This window comes from Astyanax mexicanus, chromosome 3, assembly GCF_023375975.1.
Source record: "Astyanax mexicanus isolate ESR-SI-001 chromosome 3, AstMex3_surface, whole genome shotgun sequence".
NCBI lineage: Eukaryota > Metazoa > Chordata > Actinopteri > Characiformes > Acestrorhamphidae > Astyanax > Astyanax mexicanus.
In genome coordinates this window covers 12,709,043-12,726,983 of record NC_064410.1, presented here as the reverse complement: position 1 = coordinate 12,726,983, position 17,941 = coordinate 12,709,043, and the positions used below count along the sequence as shown (strand labels likewise).

General features: G+C 38.6%; 1 protein-coding gene across 1 annotated transcript in view; it reads left to right on the top strand.

Moving 5' to 3' along the window:
• LOC125799421 (xaa-Pro aminopeptidase 3-like) overlaps positions 1-17,941 on the top strand; it is a 39,203-nt gene that overhangs the window by 5,128 nt on the left and 16,134 nt on the right. Inside the window, exons 4-8 of the mRNA XM_049476093.1 lie at positions 3,724-3,908; positions 5,954-6,016; positions 8,051-8,164; positions 13,248-13,333; positions 15,089-15,272. Of these exons, the coding sequence (XP_049332050.1) occupies positions 3,724-3,908; positions 5,954-6,016; positions 8,051-8,164; positions 13,248-13,333; positions 15,089-15,272 (632 nt within the window). The remainder of the gene's footprint in view (positions 1-3,723; positions 3,909-5,953; positions 6,017-8,050; positions 8,165-13,247; positions 13,334-15,088; positions 15,273-17,941) is intronic.

Sequence of the window (17,941 nt, the reverse complement as noted above, 5' to 3'; positions counted from 1 at the left end):
GGGGCATTTCTTAAAATTTCTCAATTTCTCAAAACTGAACAACATCTAGTCACTTGAGTTCATCACAAAAGCCATTTCTCATTCATTTTATAGAAACAGCAAATCATTCTCTACATCTTTCTGCTGTCTCCCAAATTATCAATTGCTTCTGTCATGCAGATATATGCACAATATATAATTAATTATAATAACTGTCCACCCACCAGAACATCTATCCATTAGCTAGCTGAATGGATAGCTAAGCTATATTAATATCTAGATAGATAGATGCTGCTTCTTTTAGGATACTTTGGATACTTTTTGGATACTAATACAGCATATTTGGGATATGTGGCTTTTTACTGTCCAAAGCTCCCCCAAGCAAGCAACCTTTTTACACGATTAAAAAATAAAAATCTACAAGGGCTACACGCACATGGAGAAAACTTGTGCGCAGAGTTTTCACTCTGGTTTCGTTCCCTGCCTAAGTTCAACTGAAGCATGTACCAGGGTTACATGTTTCATGCTTGAGCGCAATTCAGGGTGATCACAATAGTCAGACGAACCAGGCATTGACAGGGACCATGCTCGGGCATGGTACAGACTGCTTAGTGTATGTATGCCCTAATAGAGTAAACAGTGAGTGAACACAATTAATAATTACAGGCTATATTATATAGAACTACAGTATACAGTGGCATGAAAAAGTTTTCGCCCCTACAGAATATTTTTGATTTTGCATTTTTGTCATACTAATTTTTCTGATTATCAAACAAACTTTAATATCAGACAAAGATAACCTAAGTATCTGCCACCCTTGGTCACACCTAGCAGCAACAACTGCAGTTAAGCTTTACCAATAACTGGCAATGAGTCTTTCACATCTCTGTGGAGGAATTTTGGCTCACACTGATTTTTAATTCAGACACATTGAACTGCCTGTTTAAGATCATGCCACAGCATCTCAATCAGACTTTGACTTTTTCTGAAATTATACAACAGTTAGTTCCGACCTCACAATCTGATTGGTTGAAAATGTTCTAGCCGTGCTGATATTTGTGATAACATCACGGCCTTCTCACACTAAACTTGTATCACTCCGCCGGCGTGTTGCCGAGTAACGGCATATATACACCGTACAGTTTTGAATCACCACCTCCAGCGGCACCAGCAGCAGCGTTAGCTTAGCACAGGCTAGCGCTCAATCACGGCACATTATTGTTGAATGCCAGATCAGCAGCTGAAAGAATTCTAAGTGAAATCTACAGAATTACTAGAGAACGTTATAAAAAAAAACACTTTCTATATGATAGGGCTGAGCAATATGGCTCTAAAATAAAGTCATGATATTTCTGTTTATTTTTGCGTAATCAAAAACACTTTTTAATACTAAATAAATAATACTAAATAAATAATAAACCAGTCAAAACTTTGGACACATCTTCCAGGGTGGCCGCGGGTCCTTAAAAAGTCTTTTTGTCAAATAAGGCCTTGAAAAGTATTATTTTGTCTTAAATTTTCAACCAAAATGTCTTAAATTTAGGGGGGAATAATTCCGTCAGCCATGTGTTGAACTTCGGGGGTGGAAGTCGGTAGTTAGCCATGCAGTGCCAACCTAGTCTCATTTCCCATGCGTACGAAATGGTACGCAAAACTAAACACCGGCATGCATACTACACACACATAGTGCTGCGTACACATGCTACGCTGCTATGTAAAGAGAGAGGGAGGGAGGGAGGGAGGGAGAGAGAGAGAGAGAGAAAGAGAGAGAGAGAGAGAGAGATTTGATATTTGTGATAACATCACGGCCTTCTCACACTAAACTTGTATCACTCCACCGGCGTATCGCCGAGTAACGGCACATATACACCGCACAGTTTTGAATCACCACCTCTAGCGGCACCAGCAGCAGCGTTAGCTTAGCACAGGCTAGCACCCAACCACAGTACGCTCGCCCACAGCGCTGGCTCGTCTTTTGTGGAAAAAAGGGAAGGAAAATTGCTCTGCTAAGGCCGTCTGACAGCCAGAACGGTAACTTAACCAGCCAGGCTAGGCTAAGTTAATGTTGAGCTGATGCAAACTACACTAATCTAACCACAGTCCAGCCAGCTAGCTAAAACCAACACCACCCAGCAAAACAAGCAGAAATGCTCAAAACTGTGCAGGTTTACCTGAAGACAACTCCACAGAGCAGGAGAGTTAACTTTTGTGGTGTTAGTCAGTTTGAACCATACACTGTTTTGTAGTTAAGTTTCAGTTCTGTAACAGTTGTTGTGGAACTACTTTTTGGCAGAAGGTACTGTCCATAATAAATCATATTCACTCTGAATTTCTTAAAGTTCTTTGATTTATTTTCTTTATTAATTTGGTAAAAAAAAAACTGTTGTATTAAAACAATAGAACACTGATGATCTACAGCTGTGATGTTATTCGTGATAACACACTCCCTCTCGTGTTCTATTGGTTAAATATGTGTTAGTTTTATGCCAGATGTAACTGGACACACATCTGCCAAAAAAATCCACTTTTTTCTCATCAGTCCAAAGAAAATTTCCTGAAGTTCTGGAGATTATCAAGATTGTTGATCAATGTAAGATGGGCCGTTGTGTTCTTTTTGGTCACCAGTGTTTTTGCCTTGGAACTCTCCAATGAATACCATTTGAGACCAGTCTCTTTCTTATCATTAAATCATTAACACTGACCTTAGGCAAGTAAGACCTGAAGTTCTTTAAATGTTGTTCTGGCTTCGTTTGTGACCTCCTGGATAAATTGTCCATGCCCTTTTGGAATAATTTTGGTGAGCCGTCACTCCTAGAAAGGTTCACCAGTGATCCATGTTTTCTCCATTTGTGAATTATAGCTCTCACTGTGGTTTCCTGGAGTCCCAAAACCTTAGAAATGACTTTTCTAATGAAACCTTTACCAGACTGATAGATGTCAATGACTTTGTTTTCTCATCTGTTTTTGAGTTTCTTCAGATCGGAGCATAATGTGTTGCTTTTTTAGATATTTTATCTGCTTCTTGTTGTCAGACAGGTTCTATTTAAGTGATTTATTGCTTCTACAGGTCTGGCAGTAATCAGCCCTGGTTGTGACTAGTGAAATTTACCTGTCCCGGTACTCCCAATGGTCAGGCCATCCCTGCAAACTGATCTCTAAATGACCTTACACTTACAGCGTGTGTCTACTAGCATTTTAGCCTTGAGGCATTCTATTCACTTTGATAGAGTGCTGCAACATGCTGCTGTGCATGACTGGTTGTGTTGTGTCAAAATCATATTCACCCTAGATCATGCAGATGAGTACAGCCACTGTGCTGCATCTAGCCAATCAAGGAAGAGTCACACACACATACAAGCTCCATACACAGAACAGGCGCCTTTCAAACTAGGAAAACAATCAGGAAAACTGCAGAATCCGGATTTCCCAAACTATAGTTTTGAATGAGAATTATTAAAAAGTAAAGATTCTACATTTTTGACTGCGTACTTCAAGACTGTTTTTTGCAGCTTTATTTGGTTAAACAAACCGAGAGATCTAGTGCGGCAGAATACGTTAAAGAAAAATGCCAGCGTGCTTGTACCACTGTACTCCCTCTGGAAAAAAACACAGCGCATCCAACAAGAACTAAACCTGCCCGTCTTTTATACAGCAGTAAAAACTCTCCCTCTCTTTCTTTCTGACTCTCTCTCTCTCTCTCTCTCTCTCTCTCTCTCTCTCTCTGTCTTTTTCTCTCTCTCTCAGGAGGGACGGTGTGGTATGACAGTTTGCAGCCCTGCCACCCCCGCCTGCATCAGTCCCATGTGCGCCCCCTGCTGGAGGGTGGGGCCATTGCCCGCTCTCTGCGGCCGCTCACTCACTCACTGCGAGCCATCAAGAGCCCTGCTGAGGTGGAGCTGATGAAGGAGGCGGGACGTATCACTGCACAGGTCGGTGATTCAGTGTGTATATTCCACAATATAGGACGTTTCCTCTGATGGTGCTGATGTTATTGTTGAATGCCAGATCAGCAGCTGAAAGAATTCAAAGTGAAATCTAGAGAATTACTAGAGAAAGTTATAAAAAAAAAACACTTTCTACATGATAGGGCTAAGCAATATGGCTCTAAAATAAAATCATGATATTTCAGTTTTTTTTGCCATAACAATATTCTTGGCAATATGACAAAACATTTTTCAAGGATATACTACTGCAACAAAATAAATATTAACGTGTTGTTTAGCATGTACAATACCTGTCAAAACTTTGATTACCACTCATTAGGAATCTCCCTATCACTAGTAATGCCCCAGCACCAGGAGGGTGAAGAATAACACATGCCTCCTTCGATACATGTGATGTCAGCCATCGCCTCTTTTCAAACTGCTACTAATGCAGAAGCATTGCTGAGTAGCATCACAGCGCTAACGCTCGGAGGAAAGCGCAGCGACTCGGTTCCGATACATCAGCTCACAGACTCCTTGTGCTGATCGACATCACCCTTTGGGAGAGAGAGCCATGTACCCACCCAGAGAGGGCAAGGCCAATTGTGTTCTCTCAGGGCTCTGGCAGCTGATGGCAAACTGCATGAACGGGATTTGAACCAGCACGATATGGTGTTTTTTATTGTGTAAAATGTTTTGATGATATTATTGCGTACAATACAATATGAAACACCCCTACTACACAATCATATGTCCATATGCTCTGTCAGGATCTCAGAACTGTATGTGGTCTCAAATCAGGTGTCCCAGTCACTTCGCTAGTTTTGTTTTATAAAAACTTGGGTAGAGTTTGTGTTCCAGTAATGAGTATCAGCTGATACTGATTTAATCTGATCTTTTTGTTTAAATAAATAATACATCCTCATGGTTTAGATAAAAGGTTCTGTTGGTTAATACTGAAATAAATTCAGTTTTACTAGCTGTTTGTGTAATTAAATATACTAGACTGATTTATTTAGTTTAGTAGTGCTGGGTGATTTTTCACGATTCATTTGGTTAATTCGGATTACAGTTTTAAAACTATTTTCAAAAATGGAGTAATCACGATTTTACATATAGACATCTTAAAAAGACATCTTTTTAATCTAAAATAAAATCAAATCGATTTGTAGTGGGGGATTTTATTGAGACCATAATCGCCCAGCACTGTCGTTTAGTAGAGAAAAAAGATGTATAGTGTGTTTAATATCCTTAGATGTTTTCATTACAGCACTATTTGGTCTGGTTGCAGAGCACAATAAATGGAGATCCACAATTCGTTTGTGGACAAAATGTGATCCGAATTCAATTCGGATTCGGATTCAAAGAGCTGTTCACGTTTGGTTTAACCTGATTTATTATATATTTTTATTATTTTATATATATATTATATATTATATTATAATTATTATATTATACCAGATAATTACAACAGCTCTTAACTGCACTGCAGTACGTGCTAGTCTTGAACACAGAACCATCTTCCTGTATTTACTTTATTAACTTAACTGCTTCAGACTGCTCTGATAACACAGAGAATTAGCTGAGAGACTGTGTTTACATGGTTTGTTATGATGCATTTTGTTGTACTTGCGGTTTTCCTTGTGTGAAACCAAAGCAAGGGGAAAACACTTCAAGTTAATAAACTCATTAACTGATTTAGACCAGAGAAACCAAGTACAGGTGTGAAAATATCCTAAAAATCCAGCCTGACTGACCTACCTGACCATTCAGCTCCCAGTTCCTTTAAAATGTTCCAGTCAAGTGTGTGTGCATGTGTGTGCGTGTGTGTGTGCATGTGTGTGTGCGTGTGTGTGTGTGTGTGTGCACGTGTGTGTGTGCACGTGTGTGTGTGCACGTGTGTGTGTGTGTGTGTGTGTGTGTGTGTGTGTGCACGTGTGTGTGTGTGTGTGTGTGTGTGTGTGTGTGTGTGTGTGCGTGCACGTGTGTGTGTGTGTGTGTGTGTGTGTGATTGTCTGTCTGCATGGACTGACTGTCTTTCGTCCACTCAGGCCTTTAAGAAGACCATGGCGCTGTGCAGAGGAGACATTGACGAGGCGCTAATCTATGCTAAGGTAAACTGAAATTAGCTGGAGCAGGTGCTAATTTAATGAAAGGTAATTTATGAGAATGTACATTGTATGCGTGATTGTGTCCAATCTGTCCTAAAATGGAGAGGTGATAATTTATGCTATTAAATGAGACATGCTGAAGAAAATGTGAAAGGTGATAATATATGCTAACTAAAACGGAAGCTAACCTTTGCTAACATACAGGCAGAATGTGCTAAACTGTGCTAAGAAAAGTGTGGAAGGAGCTAATCTAGGCTTTAGCAAACATGGGAGGTGCTATTATATGCTGAAGTCAATGGGAGGAGGCTAATCAGTACTAAATAAAATTAAGGTTTATGTTAATTTAAGTTAAAAATTAATCAGGAGTAAAACACAAGGAACAATGTACTGAACCCGAGCACCCAGGTAGCATCGTGCTGAAGTGAGAACACAGTAACGGATTATTTGTTTATATTAAAAATGTTCAGGTGAAGAAAGCTGACAGCAGAGAAAAGTTTCTTTTAAATACTTAAATATTAGACATTTTATTGAATTTTCAGGTTACAGGTCATATACAGTATCATTGATTTTTGTCATTTTAGTTTTGTTTGTAATTTGATGTAATTGGTGGTCTTGGAAATAATTGTGATAAATAGGGGTGTGTGATATGGCCCTAAAATAATATAACAATGTCATGGTATTTTCATTGATATTTCAATAACAATACTCAACAAACAATTTTGGTGATATGACAAAAAACTGAATTAAATAAATTTATTCAATTTTTATTTGAATTTTATCAGATTTATAAGAGAAATAAAAGATCCAGAATGTCAGGATACTAATAAAACACTCCAAATATCTCCATATATCCAGAATTAAAGTAAAATGAAAAATACTGTTTTTGCTTTTTTGTCGTACCTAAATCGTACATATATTTTTCAGATTATCAGACAAACTTTAATATCAGACAGGAAATATAAAAAACTGTTTTTAAACAATGATTTTATTTACTAAGGGAAAAAAGCTATCCAAACACATTTGGACCTAAATTTGGTGTGAAAAAGTAATTGCCTTTTACTTTTCCCTTCCGGAAATAAACTGTAATTAAAAACATTTTTTGGAAAACTGGGTTTAATTTCCCTAAAGTTTACTGCCAGACATGTAAAATTAAGGAATCACTTAAATAAAGCCTGTCTGACAACATAAAGCAGCTAAAAGATCTCAAAAAGCAAAACACTTTATTCACAGATCTGAAAAAAAAAACATCAAGATGAGAGAACAAAGAGATGGATGAGAAAACAAAGTCATTGATATCTAATGCTTTGGGACTCCAGCAGACCACAGTGAGAGCTATTATTCACAAATGAAGAAAACATGGAACACTGGTAAACCTCTTCAGGAGTGACCGGCTTACTAAAAATTACTTAAAAAGGGCTTGGATAACTCATCCAAAAGGTCCCAAAAGAACCCAGAGCAACACCTAAAGAACAGACAAGACAAAAGTGGAACTTTTTATTGAAGGAGACTGTCCGGCCATCAGTTTTTTTACCTTAAGCTCAACGTACTTGGGTTCTGCAGCAGGACAATTATCTGAAGCACACCAGCAAGTTCACTTATGAATGGTTAAAAAAACAAAAACAAAATGAAGGTTTTTGGAGTGGCCATGTCAAAGTCTGTTAATCTGAAAAAAGCAAAAACAAAATAAATCTGTCGGGGACAAATACTTTTTCATGGCACTGTATGTAATAGATACATAGATTTACATAATGCCTTGCAGTCACTCGGTTATAAATAGCAGTTAACTTTGAATAAATAAGAATATTCAGACATTGCAATCGAAATATATATTTTAAACATCCTTAATAAAAAAATAAAATACACAAATATTATTGTGGTCGTGTCCACATATTGAACGATATGTTTATAACGTTGGCTGTTGACTGTAATGTTCAATACAACTGAATGGTAAAATGAACTGAAATGGTAAAATATCACACATTCTGGGCTTTAGAGAAAATCTGTTGTTGTGTCTGACTGTTTTTATCTCCCTCTCAGTTTGATTTTGAGTGTCGGGCGCATGGTGCTAACTTCTTGGCGTACCCTCCAGTGGTTGCTGGTGGAAATCGAGCTAACACTCTTCACTACATCAACAACAATCAGATCATTAAGGTACTGTAACACACACACACAGTCTGTACATATTAAGAATGATGGAGAACAACATAAAGTGTGGAATGTATTTGTCTATATTTAAATTGGAGCGCCAGCAGAGATCTGCTGCCCTGTGAACAGTGAGTTGTCTACATGGGCTACATTTAGCTGGGGAGCTCTGTGGGAAGTTTACAGGGGGATGTTCAAGTCACCTGAGATTAGAAAGTCAACTGCAGTGGTCCAGCGGTCTAAAGTGCTGCCACTATGAGCAGTGTTGGGAAGTAACGGATTACATGTAACGGCGTTACGTAATCAGATTACAAATTATGAGTAACTGTAATCCGTTACAGTTACTGCTTCAGTAAGTGGTAATCAGATTACAGTTACTCTGCTAAAATTAAAGGATTACATTGCGGTACTTTCCTATTTTTTTGCTCTTCCAACACTGACAAAACGCAAATAACATTTTGCGGTGAATCGCTCTGATATGACAGGGAACTGTCTGCCCCTTCTCCCATCTCGCTGCGCACACACACACACACACACAGGGAGGAGGGGCAGACAGCGGCTCCGCACACACAACGAGACGAAATTAATTGACATTTTGGTCAACGAATAAAAACGAGACGAAAATGTTTGGCAGGGACCAAATCCAATCAGAACTGATTTAGTTCTGTGAAAGGTAGTGACCAGTTAGGAAGAGATCCAATCACTGCTACTTTAGCGAAGGTGGAGAGGCGGGACAAGCGGGGTACTCATCCAATCAGTACCTGTTTTTCCTGCAGTAGCGCTGCGCGCTCAGTTACAAACCCGGGAATTAACCTGTTGATACTTACGGAGCTCGACTGGAAGTTAACTCGACAGTGTTCAGCAAGGAGAGAGAGAGGAGAGGCGATATATTTCTCCTTTGACGTCGCAAAAAACAAGATAACGTGTAAACCGCGTGGAGCGACTCCATCTCCGGTAAAAACACCACTAATCTTTCAGCTTCTGCAGACCAGAGTCCCACAGATCTCCATGCAGAGATCCGCGTTTTAATACTGATGTTATTTCATGAGCTGATGGGGTGTTTAACTCGGCAGTGCACTAAAACACAGAACTGATACAGAACCCTAACTCATTAAGATCAGATCATCTGTTTAGTCTCACAGTGGGAAAGATATAGCTAGTGTTAAAGCAGGAACAGGTCAGAAAGAAACTCAATAATATATCCAAAATAAAACAATAAAATAAGTGAATCTATGAACCCAAAAGTCTGTGTAAAGTTCCTTACAGCACTTTCTCATAAGTTTCTCACTTTAACTCATGAAGTCTCTCAGTACATCCTGAGAGCATCTCTACAGGACAGTGTGTGAAGGTGTGTTTTTGATCTCATTTATAGACTGTAGCTCCAGTAGGTGTGCTGGGTTAGTGCTGGAGATTAAACTAGATCCTTTAAAAGCTGTTTTTGCATCTACAGCTCTGTTTAAACTATAATTAAACTATTCAGTTGTTTTATGACCTGACTTCTAGAGCAAAATTTTAAATGTAAAATATATATAGTCACACACCTATAATAATAATACTAATAATAATATACATTAAATCATATATAAATATATTTCACATTCAAACATTAACAATATTACTCAATTGGTTATTAAACGTTTCATTTCGTATAAGTGTATAGTTAATAATTCAAGGGAACTGATGAAAAAAGCATTTACATTTACACCCTTTACATTTAGTCGACTAAATTTACTGTAATTTTAGTAGACTATATTCTTATGACATTAAGTTGACTAAAACTAAGTCGACTAAATTACTGAATTGTGACTAAAACTAAATGCAATTTTCGTCACAAAACTATGACTAAGACTAAATCAAAATTTGTTGTCAAAATTAACACTGGTGGCAAACCTGCAAGTAGATAGCTTACAGTTGTTGTTACATTGTTTGGTTTTAAATTGTTTTATCATCAATTTATAGAAGTGTTTCATAAAATTGTTTGATGAAATGGTTTCATAAGTATTTTTATAGAGTGATTGAAAAGGCTGTTTTATTTGTTTATCTATTTGTTAACTGGAAAGAAAAATAAAAGAATAATATGCAATATGTGGTTGCTACATTCATTCAGGCTTAAAAAAATGACAATATTGTAAGTAATCCAAAGTAATCAGATTACGTTACTCACTTGAAGTAATGTAACTGATTACGTTACAAATTACATTTTGAGTGATGTAATCAGTAATCTGTAAGGGATTACATTTTAAAAGTAACCTTCCCAACACTGACTATGAGTGGGGGGTTGCAGGTTCAAACAATTGTGCTCATGCAGCTTTGCCATCAAGCTGCCGGCGCTCAGAGGGAGCACAATTGACCCTGCTCCCTCCGGGTGGGTAGATGGCGCTCTCTCCCCACATCACTCCTAGGGTGATGTCTGCAGCACAGGGCGTCTGTGAGCTGATGTATCGGAACCTCACGCCATACCGCACGCCAAAAGCTAGCAGAATTAACACTTAGTGACCCAAGATTTTACAATGTAGAATTTGGGAAAAAATTGAATAGATCAAGGCATTTTGGCTACATTCACATTACAAGCCACATTGCTGAAATCAGATTTTTTGCTCTGATCTTGACTGTCAACATTCACAAATGTAAGTGATCAGTATCTGTTTGTAATGTAAACGATATGTCCTTGAAACACCTTACATGCGCACATTGATACGTGTAAAGACATTGTCTTCTTCACCAACAACAAAAAACATCATATTTGAGAGATGACTCGTAGCTTTATAAAGGGAAATGGATGAGTTAGCAGCTCATATGTGGAGCATCTTTTGCTGGAGTGGAGAGTAAACAGCTGGTCTGAAGTTCATGCTCAGGTCCAGGAGGAGAAAAAAGGCCAGGCGGTTTGCTTTTGCTGTTTTTGCAGCTATAGCTGCACAGCTGCACCAAGAGATGTGTGGGTAAAGACGCATGAATTCTGATTTGACCATTTACATTCATGTCTCATGTCAGTGGATCGGATACGTAGGCGATTTAGGATCACATATGAAAGTGACTCAAAGCCACATTGAGCAAAAAAATCTGATTTCAGTCACTTCAGACTGGTAATGTGATCACAGATTAGGGCTGAACGATTAATGCATTTGCGATTATCTCGCAATATTTTAAAACGAGATTCTCTAACCGCACAGGCTGCGATTTGACTGGTCACGTGACTTGGGAGCGAGCCGAGCCGAGCCGAGGACGAGCGGAGCAAACCCGAGCAGGAGGCAGGGAGGTGGAGAAGTGAAGTTAACACAGCGCACTTTCACACCAGCACTGTTTGGTCCGGTTAAAACGAACTCTGGTCCGTTTATAACTTTAGTGCGGTTCGATTGAGCAGGTGTGAAAACAGTAATCGCACTCGGGTGCGGATCAAAAGAACCGAACCGAGACCAGCTAGAGGAGGTGGTCTCGGTCCGGTACCAAACGAACTCTGGAGCAGTTCGGATAACGCTAATTACCACAGCTGTGAACAAACACTGTCTCAATGCTGTCTGCGCTGCATTCACTGCTCACAGCCGCGTGACTCTGTTTATTATGTATAAATCTGCGCTGCACGTAGAAACACAAAATCTTCTCGCTGTATTTACTTTTTTCGTATATTTATATTTAACGTACTCCCGTGTCAGACAGCTCTGACCAATCAGAGGACACAGGCTGCTTGCGTGGTTTATTGATGCGCATTTTGGTGCGTTTACATTTATGCCTATGTGAAACCAGACCGAACAGAACGAAATACCAAGTAAACGAACTCATTAACTGATTCGGACCAGAGAAACGAACTACAGGTGTGAAAACGCCCTAAAAAAAAAACACCACAAAGCCTTGTATGGTATTTGCAAGGCTAAAATGCCAACGACCAGTGCTGCATCTTCAAATACAGAAAATAACGAGTTGGTTAAAGCATTCTCTGTTTTCTGCACTATTTTTTATGATGTTACTAGCTGGAGAGCAGTAAGTTTAATTTTTTTATATCTATTTTTTCTATTAAAAAAAAGGTGAAAAGGAAAAGCTATTTATATATTTATTTTTCTATTTAAAAAAAAACAAATGGTGAAAAGGAAAAGCATAGATTTGTTTGCTTTATTGTTATCTGTGCTTTAAATAAATCTGACATTGTTTATTATTAAACAGATTGATTTATTGCTTCTGTTTGTTGAAAAATACTTGAAGACATAAAAAAAATCGCATTTTAAATCTTTTAAATCGCAATCGCAATTTATAGATTAAAAATTGCAATTAGATTATTTTCCAAAATTGTTCAGCCCTATCACAGATCTTTAAAAAAAAATAATTATAATAAAATAATAAGCATAATAAAATGCTCTCCATGCCACCTTACTAGACAGTGTTCCAGAAGAAGCTCTTTGCAGTATAGGGGTATGGGGTGTGATGAAACGAGACAAGATTTTATCAATATATGATTTTTTTTTATTTCTGAGTTGAAATACAGTATATGATTTAAGGGTCCTGTATTCATCTAGTAATTCCCCTTGAGGGTTCTATACAGACCTGGCAACCCATGCCCAAATGTCAATGAGTTGCTTTTGAGTGTGTCCACAATTCTGCATCATTCTGACAAGAATGAGTGTGTGAAATATGTGTCTCAGTGGACCACAAGATTAACGAAACATAAAACAGCCTTATCAAAGTCAGCAGCTACAGAAATGATCAAACATTTGTTTTGGTTACCTGTGTGCATAAGTCTCGCAAGACACATTTAACATGTGACAAGGTATATTGTGGCACAAGATCTTATCACACGCTTAGTAGAGTAACTGAATGCTGTGCTGTATAGTTTTCTATTACAGGTGAGAGAACATGATGAAGTGCCTGGTAGGTGCCCCTCTAACAAAGAAGTCATGCACCAGTGGCTTAAATTTGATGTGGTTCCTTATAGGTGTTCACAATGATCACAGTGGCATAAACAAACTTTAGAAATTGCATTCACAATGTTAGGAATATGAATGTGTGTTTGTTTTGCATCCAAACAGCTTTAGTACGCTACTGTTAATGGTATTAATTAAACTGAATATTTTAAAGCATCTCTCTCTCTCTCTCTCTCTCTCAGGATGGAGAGATGGTGTTGTTGGACGGAGGTTGTGAATACTATGGCTATGTCAGTGATGTCACACGCACATGGCCGGTCAATGGAAAGTGAGTCATGTGTTCTTTACTGATCAGATATTTAACACAAACTTGAGCTGCATTCATTTTTACCCATGCGTCTATGGGGCATGAAAATCTGATATCAATGTGTTTATATCATTGTGTAAATTTAGTCCGGTTAGTTTTGGTTTCACACTACAGTTTAGCAAATGAGTAAACTAATGAACTTACTATGTGTTGTCATCACTTATGTTGGGCGGAGTCTTCCTGTACTTCACAATGTTTGCTTTGTAGAATTCTGTCAAATCTGTGAGTTGCTTTTCCAGATGTTGTGCTGATTTCTGTCCCCTTTCCAGAATCTGACTAGCTTCAAGTGCAGGTGCTTCCTGCAGCAGAACAAGCATAACAGATTCCCCTCAAATTTTTATTTATTTACTTATTTTATATGTTTATAAATAAGTGTTTATCTACAGTTACAGTAGATACATTAATCACCAGTGTAACCTGTTATACATATACTGTTGCGTGACGCACCTACATGCCGAAGGGAGTTGAATTTATCAACTCTGTAATGACCAATGCACAGCAGAAATGAAAGAAGTTAACAGGGTTTTTGCCTTAATCTGTACCTGATTTATTTTTGACCATATACAGCTCTGGAAAAAATTGAGACCACTTCAGTTTCTGTATCAGTTTCTCTGATTTTGCTATTTATAGATTTATGTTTGAGTAAAATTAACTTTGTCGTTTTATTCTATAAAATACAGACAACATGTCTCTTAAATTTCAAATAAAAATATTGTCATTTAAAGCATTTATTTGCAGACAAAGAGAAACATCTGAAATAACAAAAATATGCAGAGCTTATAGACCTCAAATAATGCATATTCATAAAGATCAGAAATCAATATTTGGTGGAATAACCCTGGTTTAGGTTTTTATGCATCTTGGCATGTTCACCTCCACAAGTCTTACACACTGCTTTTGGATAACTTTATGCCACTCCTGGTGCAAAAATTCAAGCAGTTCAGTTTGGTTTGATGGTTTGTGATCATCCTTCTTCCTCTTGATTATATTCCAGAGGTTTTCAATTTGGTAAAATCAAAGAAAGTCATCATATATTTTCCAGAGCTGTATCACTGCAGTTACATAAATGCAGACTGTATTCCTTTATCTGTTTCTCTTCATACTTTGTAATTGTCCTCCCCAGAGCATGGTGCTGGTGAATGAGGTGTTAGTGTGTGAGTGGATCAGATACAGCAGTGCTGCTGGAGTTTTTAAACCCTGAGTTCAGTCACTGTCCTCCACTCTGTTAGACACTCCTACCTATAGCTGCTTTGCCTTTTAGATAAAGTAAAGTCAGAAGCTCTGAATCTGTTGCTGCACAGTTTGTGTCGGTCATTCTTTAATCCTTCATCAGTGATAACAGGACACTACCTCTGTCCAGCAGCACTGCTGTGTCTGATCCACTTGTAACAGCACAGCAAAACACACACTAACATCAGTTACTGCCAGTGTTACTGCAGTGTTGAGAATGAACCGCCTCCCTGGCCATTGAAGAACTTAACAATTACACAGCAGTTTCTCCTGTGTTTCTGTCCTGGTATTTACCAGAATTAATCAGAACTTTCATGTTAAAAATACTGAATTAATTTCCTAGGTATTAATCTGTTGAAGCTACTGCAGAGATTTGGTTTCTGAAATGTTCACTTTCACTTTTTTCACTTCCCCCGGGTTTTGATTCAGATTCAGTAAGCAGCTCTGTACTGGATCAGGTTATGAGATGTGTGTTTCCTCCTGCAGGTTCAGTGAGGCCCAGCGGGAGCTGTACGAGGCCGTGCTGGAGGTGCAGCTGGGCTGCCTGTCTCTCTGCTCCCCCGGCGTCAGTCTGGACCACATTTACACCACCATGCTCACCCTGCTGGCCAAGCAGCTCCGACAGCTCCGAGTGCTACCTCACAGTGCCGACGATGCAGACGCCATCAAGGTACTCACTGATACAGAACACACAAAACTCCTGAACCCAGAGTTTGGTATCCAGTAGCTTCAGAGAGACAAGGTTCTCAATACAAAAACAGAACAGCTCTTTTTCGATGACAGGCTGAGATTCATACTTGTTAATGTACATTAGCAGTATCTTTGATTATGGGTAATGTAAAAAAAACACATATGGGGCCCTATTTTACACCATGTGCCTCACTGTTAAGAAACAAACGCACACCTGAGTCTTAAAGGGAATGGCAGGTGACACACTGTTTCGAGAAAATGAGAAATGTCTGAAATAACAAAAAAAGATGCAGAGCTTTAAGACCTCAAGTAATGCAAAGAAAACAAGTTCATATTGGCATGTTCTTCTCCACCAGTCTTACACACTGCTTTTGAACTGTCATTTGAACTTTATGCCACTTCTGGTGCAAAAATTCAAGCAGTTCAGCTTGGTTTGATGTCTTGTGATCATCCATCTTCCTCTTGATTATATTCCAGAGGTTTTCAATTTGGTAAAATCAAAGAAACTCATCGTTTTTAGGTGGTCTCTTATTTTTTTTCCAGAGCTGTACACTACCGGTCAAAAGCTTTAGGAAATCCACATTTTATCCTGTTTGTTTTTGCCAGTTAAGATCTTCAGGTCCCATTAATAATAATATAAATTAAACAAAGTTAGCAGTAGCTCGCCAAAAAATACATCAATTAATAATAATAAATTGTAAAAGTAACTGAAAAAATAGGGTGGTGTGATTTGTAGGAAACAATTGACTGGTTAACTAACAGCTGGTCTTTAGCAATGGGAATAAACTGAGCTTTGTACAATTCATGCAAAAATAAAGCAATAAAGCAATTTATCTGCATAAAACAGTGCTCAGCATTTACGCACTTACACACCGCACATTTCATCATAATATCTAGAAAAAGACACAGGAACACAGAGAACTATTAATAGTATTAGTCTGTTCTTAAGAGGAACTACAGATGAAGTCAGAGAGCGGTGAGTACGGTTTCCTACACCTTCAAAAGACTCCTTTGGAAACTGGAGAAAACTGGTACAGGAAGAGGTCTGGCTGACCCACATGGCAACACTTGCCTTTAGCTCAGCTTAACACTGGACTAAGTCTCAGTTTCAGCAGTAAAGAGAAGAATTAGCAGTCTGACAGGTGAAGTGATATAATGAATTGCTACTGGACTACTGAACAATAGGTGTTCTAAAACTTTTAATCAGTAATGTATGTAGATTTGAAGTAAAGGGAAATATTAAGTACAGTTATGTTCTTTGAGAATGGAGGTTCTGGTTGAGTTCTGCCGTTGAGGTGTGTGTGTGTGTGTTCAGGAGTTCGCGCCAGAGCCCTGTGGTCAGGAAATGACTATAAGCTCTTCTGGGCCAATTTAAACTGTAAAGTCCTGACCCAATTACAGCCTCTATAAAATGCAGCGGTGCCGCGTGTAGCACCCGTAAAAGGCACGGCTGTGTAGCGCTCTCACCGCAGCGGCCCTCAGCGCTCTGAGCTGCTCTCACTCTGGGTGAGTTTCAGAGCCGGGGCTGCAGACGCTTGTTGCGGAGGCCGTAATTTAAGCAGTAATACACTCGCCGACACACGGTGTTCCAGGAGCGCGCCAAAAACCTCAGGATTCTGTTCTTTAGAGAATGATTACTGTGGTTTCCTCCACTGAATGACTGCTAATACGGTTATGATTATTAATCTCTTTATTTTTTAATACGTTTTTGTTATTGTTTTCAGTTCTTTTTTTTTTTTAACTCAAACCCTCAAATCTTCCAGGATAATTTTGTCTTTTAATACAATTTATATATACCGTATTTTAATAAATACAATTTTTTTGGTTTATTTTCAAACATATGGCACACTAGATTATAAGACAAATTTTAAACGACACTAGTAAGAGGGTAACAGGGGTGTCGCCATGTTCTCCTTCTAATTCAGCAGGTAAAGCTAAAATATGTAAACAAACATTTTCTTTTAAATTCAAACCAGCGCTGGATGTTAATCTACACATTTCTCTCCTGAAAACTGTTTATCTGGGTGAGTAAAGCACTTCCATTTATTTACAGTAAGCTTAGATTTTTAAGATTTCCACTAAGGCTAACCACCAGCCACGGTTAGTGGCTAATGCCTCCCAACAACGCTACACTAAGGAACCCTGAGTGTTCCAGTAAGCCAGGGCAATATTATCTAGCAGTTTATCCCACATGGCTTGTTTTAGCATTGTAAACACGCAGGCCACAGTCTAATATACCGACCTCTGAACGGCGAAAGAGCTAGTGCTTAGTACGATTAGCGGCTAATGCTAATGCTGCTCCAGCAGTGCATGCCAGGGTTGTCAGCAGTCTACAGTCTAATGATACTCACCTCTGAACTATGAAAGAGTTAGCGCTTAGCGTAGTTAGTGTTTAATGCTAATGCTACTCCAGCAGGGTTAGCCGCAGTAGGTTTCAGGTCGATAATACTCACCTCTGGGTGACAGTGAAAGAGCTAGAGCTTAGTGTTGTTTGTGGCTAATGCTAATGCAGCAGTGCAAGCCGGGTATCATCTGCAAATTTTATGAAGAAGCAGATTTCATTTTCCAGCAGGACTTGGCAGACTGCCCACACTACCAAAAGTACCAGTTGGTCTTATATAATATAAAAAAAATGTATTTGGGTTCATC